General features: G+C 44.9%; 2 protein-coding genes across 2 annotated transcripts; both read right to left on the reverse strand.

The window, feature by feature from the left end:
• Nucleotides 1-7,913: 7,913 nt before the first annotated feature.
• LOC145822376 (uncharacterized) lies at nt 7,914-8,381 on the reverse strand. The gene has a single exon (XM_082919241.1). It carries the CDS (start codon nt 8,379-8,381, stop codon nt 7,914-7,916), a length of 468 nt encoding a protein of 155 aa, XP_082775367.1.
• Nucleotides 8,382-8,462: 81 nt separating this feature from the next.
• LOC114260136 (uncharacterized) lies at nt 8,463-9,365 on the reverse strand. The gene has a single exon (XM_028200190.2). It carries the CDS (start codon nt 9,363-9,365, stop codon nt 8,463-8,465), a length of 903 nt encoding a protein of 300 aa, XP_028055991.2.
• Between the last annotated feature and the right edge of the window lie 877 nt (nt 9,366-10,242).

The raw sequence follows: 10,242 nt of genomic DNA on the forward strand, positions 1-10,242 counted from the left end.
CATAAGAGCTGTGCATAGATCAAATGAAATGACATACATCTTAACATGGTTTTACAACTTGGATACAAATAAAATAAAGTACATATTACATCTTGATCAAAAGGCTTCTCAAGCCGACATATGCAAAAGAAGTGAATTAAAACTAAGAAACATAATCTTTAAGATGATACAAAACATGAATCAAAACATCTTGCACATAACATCTTAGGCGTCACCGCCTTCTTGCTCGCCACCTACATATATATAAAGGGGAGGGTGAGCTTGGATACTCAGTGAATGATATAATTAATAAAGGTTTGAATGAATGATATCCGAGATCTTTATCAAAACAATACATATCGTAGCTTGTAACAAAACATGGGATGAATCGAGTTCATCAATCAAATCTTTCAAATCTTCTTGGGATGTTTAATAACATCTACATAATATATGGGGGATGACATTCTGGACAAAACAAGGGAATAATCGACCCGGAATCAATTAGACAAATTCACCCGCACAAGGCCGTCGGTGGGGCCATCCGTACAAGACTGTCGATGGCAGAGATCTCTCAAACATGGTGCTACATGGGCTTATAGTCCCCTAGCATGAAAGGACTTTCCAAGAATGTCATCAAAACATGATAATACTTGATACAAAACTAGGGATAATCATTCATACTTGAACAAATGCTTTTCCAAAATGAAGCAAAGCTTTATCAAAACTTTATAACATAGCTTATTAAAAATATCACTCACATAGCTCTTCGGGTGTAGGGATTAAGGCAAGGATCCAAGACCTACAAATACATAATAAAGTCTACTGAATGTACTTCAAGAAGGCAAGAAGGAATGCTCAAAGATGGTTGTGCAATACATCCTTAAAACAAGCTTTACATGAATGAAAATGATCCCGACATTTCTTTCCAAAACCAAGTCAAGACAAAGTAAAACATGCTGGGAGTTAAATCACTGTTTTTCATCTAGGGAAAACATGCTGGGTACCAACCAGGTCTTGGAATGGATATACAGAAATGATCTAGACAAAAATGACCTAGCTGGGTGAACTCAGAAGGTCTTGGCCGAGGTCTTACACCTCTTGGCCGAGGTGTGGTTACCTAGGCTTCGGCATGCAGCTGCCTGCCGAGGTGTTACAAGGTGTCAGCAAGGGTGTACCATAGTCGGCCTAGGTGTGCAGTGGTTAGCCTAGGTGTGCATGCAAGATAGACTAAGGTGCAAGTGATCATGCAAGGTAGGCCAAAGTGAGATACGATGCTTGGCCTAGGTGTGAGATCTAGGCAAGAGTGGTCTCGGTGACCACACCTAGGGAAAGGTGACGTCTGGAAATCTGGGTTTCCTCCTTGAAGGACATGAAGAACATAAAGGACAAGAACATGAAGAACATGAATGCTAAAATCATAACTTCTTTATGCAAAACCTGAGATTTCATGAGATGAGTTCGAAAACATGGACCTAGGTACCCATACTTGAAGATCTTATGAAAACAAACACCAAAACATGGATCTTGATACAAGCTTTCGGATCAAAACATGGTTTTTCTTCAAGAACACATGAACATCACTTTCTCTTTCTAAAACAAACTTTAAATCAATGCATGGCTCATGAATCATGGTAGATCATGCAATGTGATCGGATCAACATAAAGAATAACAAGAGTAGATCAAGAATCTAACCTCAAAACACGGGTCTAACGGTTCAAGGTGTGAAGATCAAGCTTGGAAATCTACTTCTCTCTCAAGAACTCCTCTTCCTCACTTCCTAGAGTTTCTCTCTCTTTTAGGGTAAAGATATGACAAATGATGTGGGTTTCTCACTGCTAGCTGACTTAACCCTCTGTTGGGACACGTGGCAACGCCGAATTAGGTTTCCTCAAAAGGTGACAGAATGACAAGACAAGGGTATGACAAAGTGTGTATAACAAGCAAGGTGGCATGGGCACTCCGGCAGGTAATAATCTCAGATTAGAACATAGGCTTCGGCAAGAAGGTTTCAATGATCTCGGCTAGGAAGGATAACACTTGACCTAGCTGTGCCACACCTCGGTCTAAGTCATACCAGTCCAGGAACAAGATCACTAGGTGCAAGGATCAAAGATCTAGGACGCCTAGATGATAACATCTCGGCCTAGGTGATGCACACCTCGGCCTAAATGATGACATCTCGGCCAATATGCCAGGGTGAAGGTGGAGTTCAACCAAAGTGGTTCCAAGATAGTCCTAGGTGTTGGCGCTCGACGGCCTAGGTGTAAAAGGCTCAAAAGTGTGACCTAGGCTTGGCATGACCTAGGCTTGACATGACCTAGGCTTGGCATGACCTAGGCTTAGCATGACCTAGGCTTGACATGACCTAGGCTTAGCATGACCTAGGCTTCACATGACCTAGGCTTCACATGACCTAGGCTTGGCATGACCTAAACTTGGTATGACCTAGGCTTGACGTGACCTAGGCTTGGCATGACCTAGGCTTAGCATGACCTAGGCTTGGCATGACCTAGTAAGGAGCAAAGCATGCATATAACACTTAGGCAAAACATGATAGCATCAACACAAGATAAGAACCTTTACCTAGGCAAAACAAGTCTAAATTTGCAAATGCAAGCTTAACAAGACAAAATCATGCAAATGCACATGAACATGACTAAGACAAGAATGTGGGTTATTACAACTTGTAAGGGGGAAAAGTTCTCTGGTCAGCTGGTGAATTTAGTGAGCGAACTTTTGGCATTTTTCGCATTTTCTAACATACTTCTGCGCATCTGCTTACATGCATGGCCACCAGTAGCCTTGCGAAATATCAGTAAGCTAAAGATCTCCTCCCGACGTGGCTTCCACACATGCCTTCGTGGATCTCGTAAAGGAAAGCTTCCACGCTGTTTGAATGAACACATTTGAGGTACGGACCGGTGAACGACTTCTTATATAAAGCGCCAGATGGATAGAGCCAAAACTGCTTTGACCTTACCCAGACTTTATGTGCTTCCTTTTTGTCAGCTGGAAGGGTCCGTTCTTTCAATAAAATGATGATAGGGTCCATCCAAGAGGGACCAAACTCGGTGCAGAATACTTCCGTCTGCTCCGAGTCCTCAATGCTAGGTCTTGGGAGAAACTCAATCAGGAGAGTGACGGGAGTTGATCTGTTGAACATGGAAGCTAGAGCGGCCAACTCATCTGCTCGGCCATTTTCTTCACAGCCAATTTGTTGGACCCTTATTGCTTGGAATTCCTTGATGTGTTCTCTCACTAGAGCTTGGTATTTGGCTATTCTGTCATCTTTGGCTTTGTATTCTCCATACACTTGGTTTACAATGAGTTGGGAGTCGCTGTAGACCATCAGCTCGGATGCGTGCAATTTGAGCGCGCTTTTAAGTCTGGCCAGCAGTGCTTCGTACCCAGCCTCATTGTTTGACGCAAGGAATCCGAGCGTGACAGCGTGTCCGATGGTTAGACCGTCAAGCGAGATCAAGACTACGCCCAGCCCAGCGCCGTGTAGATTTGAGGCGCGATATACAAAAAGTTTCCACATTTCACCAATGAAAAGTTTCCAGCATTCTAAGGGATCCTAGGAGGCTCGACGGTTGAGGTGATTACGGTCGCTCGGCTGCTCGGCTATTTCTGCCACAAGCTCACCACTAATAGTTTCAACAGACGTGTCTTCAACCTCCCTCGGCGATGCAGCATCGGATCCAACAGGTTGACCCGTTATTCCCAAATCCAACATCACACTGTCGGGTTGAAGTACACCTCCGACTGAAAGATTTGTGGATGGGTATGACAACCTTCACCACTAATTAGTGCTAATTTATGGTTAAGCATGTTAAGTGACTGATTAACTGAAATTCTAACTGATGATTTAGTGTATTAGCTTAAATGCATTTCTATCTGTTTATCATTGAATTATCTGTTCATGTTTTAAGTTTCGAACTGTAAATTGAAGGCCTTATCGGCGGCCAAATCCGAAACTGATTAGTGTTTTATGCTAATTAGAATTTATATGATTTTATGATAAATTTAGTTGGAATTTGATTTGGTATGACTAAATTATATTAAATAATGTTAAATTACATTAGTTTGAATAAACTACCATTTTGCCACTTAGTGGGCCATTTACTAAGGCACCTTGAGACTTATTCAAACACATTTCCTCAGCCATTTGAGACCCATAACCGACTAGAGAGAGAGGGTTAGAAGAGGATTGATTTCAACAAGTTTTGGCTAGGAATTTGAAGAATTGAAGTGTAGATTGCGCAATTGAGCTTCTAGACTTGAAATTGAAGACTTATGGTAGAGCTTTTAACTTCTTGTTTATGAATTGAGTTGGTTCTTGCATGGTTTAGAAGAATGTTGAAGTCTAGAGCCAAGTTATGGCTTAAAATGTTGTATTGAAGCTTAAATCATGCATGCATGTACATGTTCTAGCATTTTGAGGTTGTTTTCATGGAAATTGTTACATGCATGTCCATACTCTAGCTTTGGTCCATGAATTCAACATGTTTTTGAAAGTTTTGATTCATCTAATTGTGTATTGAAAGCTTTGAATTCAATTGAATACATGCATGTTGCATGTTCATCATGTTCTTGAAGTTTTGTTTGAAAATGGGTTCAATTGAATTACCTTTTGGTCTTTGATTTTACAAATTGATCTTTGAAACATGTCATATTATGAGTTTTAAAGTGTTTTTCAGAAAATTAGCCCCAAATGATCGAATTTGATGCCTTAAATGTTGAATTTCATGCTTGGAGACAAATCTGGAAATTTCAGATTTTGGATCCACGCTCGAGCGAGGAACTCCACACTCAAGTGTACACTCTGAGTTCATGCAGTCCGCTCGAGCAAGCAAAGTGACGCTCGAGTGTGAAATGCGTGTATCCAGCACTTTGCATGTGTTTATAGTCCACTCGAGCGAGGGAATGCACGCTCGAGTGAGGACTTATGTCTCACGCTCGAGCGAGGGTCGAGCACCCGTCGAGCGTGAATTTCATGCATCCAGTACTTTTACAGTCCGCTCGAGCGAGGAAAGTCACGCTTGAGCGGAGCTCCTTTGTCTGCATGTCCGCTCGAGCGTAGAAAGCCACGCTCGAACGAGACCCCTGTTTTCTGAAAATTCTGAAAAGTGTTTTAAAGTGCATTTTTGCATCCTCATTCTATCCTAGGCATTCATCGGCCTAGTTTAAGGCATCTTAATGAGGATAATGCTTTAGAACCACACCGCGTCAAGATAGAGACTAAGTTATTGTTTCCTAAACGTGCAACTTAGTGTGTGTGCATCCTGTAACTGTGTAGGGTTGGCATTCGAGAATGCTCACTAGCCTATCTATAGCCCAGAACTCTGTGAGTAGCAATGTTGTAAAGATATATTCAATCATAAATAATTTCTGAATGATTAACTGTACTGCTTTCTAAAATGATATTTCTTACTGAATGAATGCTTGTCCTATTTGCGAACTGTATTCGTGGCATTCATAGCAATTTACTGTTACTGTACTGTACTGCTACGGTCACAGAGATCTCTGTCGGTTCCCATGTTTAGAACCACTACTATTTACTGATATGATAGCCATCAACTGACCGTTCGGTCTGTTAAGACCTACTGTATTGTTTGCTATTGGATGTACCACTTATGACTGCTATGATCGAATAACTAATATACTGTTCAAATGACTGTTTTTAATAATGAAAGGACATTCATTCCTAACCTCTTTACGCATATGTTATTCACTGGACTTTAGCTCACTGTTTATATATGTATGTAGGTGTCCAGGCATCGGATCGGAGCTAGGGGCGTTGGGTTAAACTCCCTTTTTGTCAAGCCAACCAACGTGCCTCACTGCGAGGTTCCAAGTGCTGCCAAGCTAAGGCTGCTTTGGGGTGTTTTAGATTTCCCCTCTCTGTTTCTATTTTGTATAGACTGTATGAGACTTATACTGTACTGTTATGGTAGGGATTTGGTCCCTAACTTGAATGCCTATTTATGATGTATATATATACTGTTATGGTTTGAATGTGAATATGTTATGAAAAGTCTTTTTACATATAGACTGTCACAGCTCATTGGACATCTTTCATTTACTGTTTTGGCTTCCACCAGCCCCTGTACTCTGTATTACAATTATTACTATTAAGAGGCCTTCGGTAATCACGGATTACTGGCCGGTTACGGTGCTAAACCCATAGGGGCGGGTTTAGGTCACGACAACGGGCGTGCAAGTTCTGCATCGCTGACATCACTCTGTTGTGCAATTTCCGTTGCGCTTACCTCCTTCACCCCGACTGCCGCGGTAATATCCACCGGGCATACCGGGTGAATTCCAAGCGAGACTTTGGAAACAAAATCGGCCAATGCTTGGGATTTGATAGCGGTTCGGGGTTAAAACTTGACGTCAAATTGCCTCAATTCAACTACCCACTTCTGAATTCAGTCGGAAAAAATCCGCCCGCTCAAATAAGGCTTTCAAAGGGAATTCAGTCAACACCAAGATTGTGTGAGCTTGAAAGTAGTGCGCCAATTTCCTGGAGGCCATCATTAGTGCCAAAGTAAGTTTTTCCAGCAGCAAGTATCTGGACTCTACCGGTAGCAAGGTTTTTCTTACACAAAAGATTAGGAGATGTTGGATACCTTCTGCCCGAACGAGCACCGCACTAACTGCATATTGAGAAATAGCCAGATAAAGGTAGAGTTCTTCGCCGAGCTTGGGTGTCACCAAGAGCGAGGCGGAAGACAAATACGTCTTGAGTTCGGCTAAGGCCTTGTCACATTCTTCATCCCACAAAAACTTGGACTTCAAGGCTCGAAAAAAAGGGCGGCAACGATCGGATGACCAGCTTATGAATCGATTAAGCGCGGCTGCCATATTGGAAAAATGTTGCACATCCTTTGCCGAGTTGGGCTGCTTCAATTCTTGTATGGCTCTGACTTGTGAGGGGTCCGCTTCGATGCCTCGGTTGGTGACTAAAAAGCCCAGGAATTTCCCTGACTCCACGCCAAAGCCACACTTGGACGCATTCAGGCGAAGCTTGTGTTGTTTAAGAATGGCAAACATCTCGGCTAAGTCGGACTAGTGGTCTGCCTAATGCTTGCTTTTGACCACCATGTCATCGATGTAAGCCTCCATCATGTGGCCTAGTAGAGGAGCGAACATCTTGGTCACCATCCTCTAGAAAGTCACCCCGGCATTTTTTAAATCAAAAGGCATGACTCTATAGCAAAACAATCCCCTCGGCGTTGTGAAAGAGGTTATCTTGTGGTCGGGTGCATGCATGGCGATCTGGTGATAATCGCGATAGGCATCTACGAAACTGAGCCAGTTGTGTCCGGTTGTAAGATCCACCAGCTGGTCGATTCTGGGCAAAGAAAAGTTGTCTTTAGGGCAAGCTCAGTTGACCGTCTTGTAATCAATGCAAACTCGTCACTTTCCATTCTTCTTGGGTACTACGACTATGTTTGAAACCCACCGAGGGTAGTGCACTTCCTGGATTGCCCTAACTTCTACCAGGTTCTTGACTTCCTCCGCAACTACCTCGGCGTGATGAAGGGTTGATCTCCTCGTTCTTTGAATGACAGGACGTGCGTCTAGGTAGACATTGAGTTGGTGTCAAATAAAGCTTGGATCGACGCCAGGCATGTCGTATGGCGTCCATACAAATACTTCGATAGTCGCAACCAAGAACTCCACCATCTCGGTCCTTTCTTAGGCGGTTAGGCTAGATCCCAGCAAAAAGAACTTGTCAGGATTCTCTGTGTCGATCTGTACCTCCACCAAATCTTCAACAGTCTTTTCCTCGGCCCTAGTGCCCACATCATCCAGGACACTTTGGTCTTCGAGACCTTCGATCATTTGCACGAAGCCTTTGGCTTCTCGGCTCCCATTCATTACCACGAAACACAGCTTCTCCATGACTTGATCGCCCCAAATCTCCTCAACTTCCCCCCGAGGGAAACCTCATAACCTGGTAGTAGGTTGACGCCACCGCCTGCATGGCGTGATGCCATCCCCTACCCAGGATCAGATTGTATGTGGACGACACTTTCAACACCCAGAACTCCACCTGCTTGACCACGGATCTAGCTTTGACCGGTAGGATTATCTTTCCCATTGGCCACTTCGGTTGTGAGTTAAAACCAACTAGTGGTGAAGTTGCTGGAGCCAAGTCTGTATCTCTCAGCTTAAGTTGCTTAAAGGCGTCGTAGTACATGATCTCGACCGAGCTGCCTTGATCAATCAAAATGCGTTTAACATCAAAGTTCCTAACGCGAAGGGTGACCACCAGAGCGTCATTGTGTGGCGTTTGAATGCGCTCAAGATCCCTGCTCGAGAAGCTAAGCATATTCTTTTCCTCGGTCTTTCTTCTTTTGAACGCGGACTGGACTGACAAAACTTCCCTCATATGTTCCGCTTTTTTGATCATCCCTCAGAGCTCGCAAACTCGCGCAGGCTCTACTATACCGTGGATCACATTGACCACTCCCTAGGGCGGTGCTTCTAGGTCAGCCAAACCACTTGGCTCAGCCGGTGCATGATGCGCGGCCCTGACTCCCCCGTCGATGTAACGATCCAAGTGTCCTACGGCGACTAACTTTTCCAAGTGTTGCTTCAGGGGCAAGTAGTCCTCCGTCCGGTGCCTTCGCTCCCTATGAAATGTGCAACGATGCCGCGGATTGAAGCCTTTTTGCTCATTGCCAAGCTTAACGGGAAACCGAACGTAAACCTCATCACGGATTTCACTAAGTATGCGGTAGATTGGGATCTTAAAAACTGTGGTGATGCCCGTTCGAGTGTTTAATTTTCTGTTTACATCTGCTGCGTCATCGTGGGGATAATCTGCTCGGTCGTTGAGGTGACCCTTACCCCGATTTCTACAATCCGGACCACGATCTGATTCCCTTGCGCGGTCATTTGGACGGTTTGTCTCCTGTCCGACCACGTGGACTTTTCCAGCCACCCTTTTGTCCATTGCCACTGGATTTGTCTTCACGGTGGACGCAGTCGCATCGTCCTCTACTCGGATGTGCTCATTGATGCGCTGCATCAACAGCTCCATGGAAGTCGGTTGGTTCTTCGTGAGTGAGTCCCTCAGTCTATGTCCGACCAGGAGACCACGCTTATATTGAGTGATTGCCAGGTTGGTTGGGTAATCAAGGATCTCATTGAAGGTTTCCCAATATCTGGCGTTGTATACTTTGAGGGAGTCGCCTGACTCCATCTTGACGCTCAGAAGGTGGTCAATTTCCTTTGGCGTTTTAGTGTTGGCTTTGAATCGAGTCAGGAATGCTTCCACCAACTGCTGCCACCTTTCGATGCTTTTCTCCAGAAGCCTCTCAAACCACTCCAAGCCCAACTCGCCCAAGCTCGACGGGAAAATAAGGCACATAAGAGCATCATTACGCTTCTATCCAGCCATGACCTGCCAGAAATGGATTACGTGCATGTACAGATCGATTTTTCCGTCATAAAGCATAAATTTGAGCTGGTGAAAGCCCGCTGGGAGCAGTGTGGTCTCTATCTTAAGGGAGAAGGGGGCGGCGCTCAACCTTGCCAAATCTTTGTCCAGAGAGACAGGCAACACTGAACGGGGTGGCGGCATTAGGACTTCTTCACTGACGTGACCTCTGTAGGATAACCACTGGAGCGCCGGCACCCTTTGAGCCTCCCGTCGGCGCGCTCATTCCTTCAAGACGTCCCTCAAGTCCTCCGAACGAGCGGAGTAGGAATATCTCGATGTCGTCAGCTGACATGAGGGATGGTAACTACTATCTTGCACGCAAGACTTCTCTGCAAGCAGGTCAGAGTCTCCAACCCCATATCTTCTAGTGATGGAAAGAGAGGGCATGTCGCTGGTTCTGGCTGCCTGAGTGGTGGGGTCGGGTGCGCTTACTGTGGTCACCCACTCCAGCAACACCCTTCTCCTTAACTTGCCACTTGAGAGCTTCCATTTCCACCGCCATTCTCCGGATGATGGTGTCTTGGTCTCTCAACTTGTGTTCCAAGCGTTGAGCGTGCGACTCTTTTCGTCGCCGGTGCCCGTCTGGACTCCACGAGTGATCAGTGCTCCTGGCGCGCTTATCTCGCGCATCTTTGGGGAGTCCTCCTGGTGAGGCCTCCAGGCTCGCCATGCTCGGAACGGCGGGAAGTCCGTCTCTCTGTCAGACTGACTCTGGGGTAATACCGTCGATGGAAGACAATGGTACTTCATTGTTGTTTGCCATGAAAGGTGATTCGATAAGCTTGGAAGACAAGGTTGTGTTTGT

The sequence above is a fragment of the Camellia sinensis genome, chromosome 1, assembly GCF_055761805.1.
Source record: "Camellia sinensis isolate YWXY chromosome 1, ASM5576180v1, whole genome shotgun sequence".
Classification (NCBI taxonomy): Eukaryota; Viridiplantae; Streptophyta; class Magnoliopsida; order Ericales; family Theaceae; genus Camellia; species Camellia sinensis.

Excerpts from the sequence above, each read along its gene's own strand:
- LOC145822376 (XM_082919241.1), bottom strand. The coding sequence starts at position 8,381 with ATGAGGGAAGTTTTGTCAGTCCAGTCCGCGTTCAAAAGAAGAAAGACC.
- LOC114260136 (XM_028200190.2), bottom strand. The coding sequence starts at position 9,365 with ATGTGCCTTATTTTCCCGTCGAGCTTGGGCGAGTTGGGCTTGGAGTGG.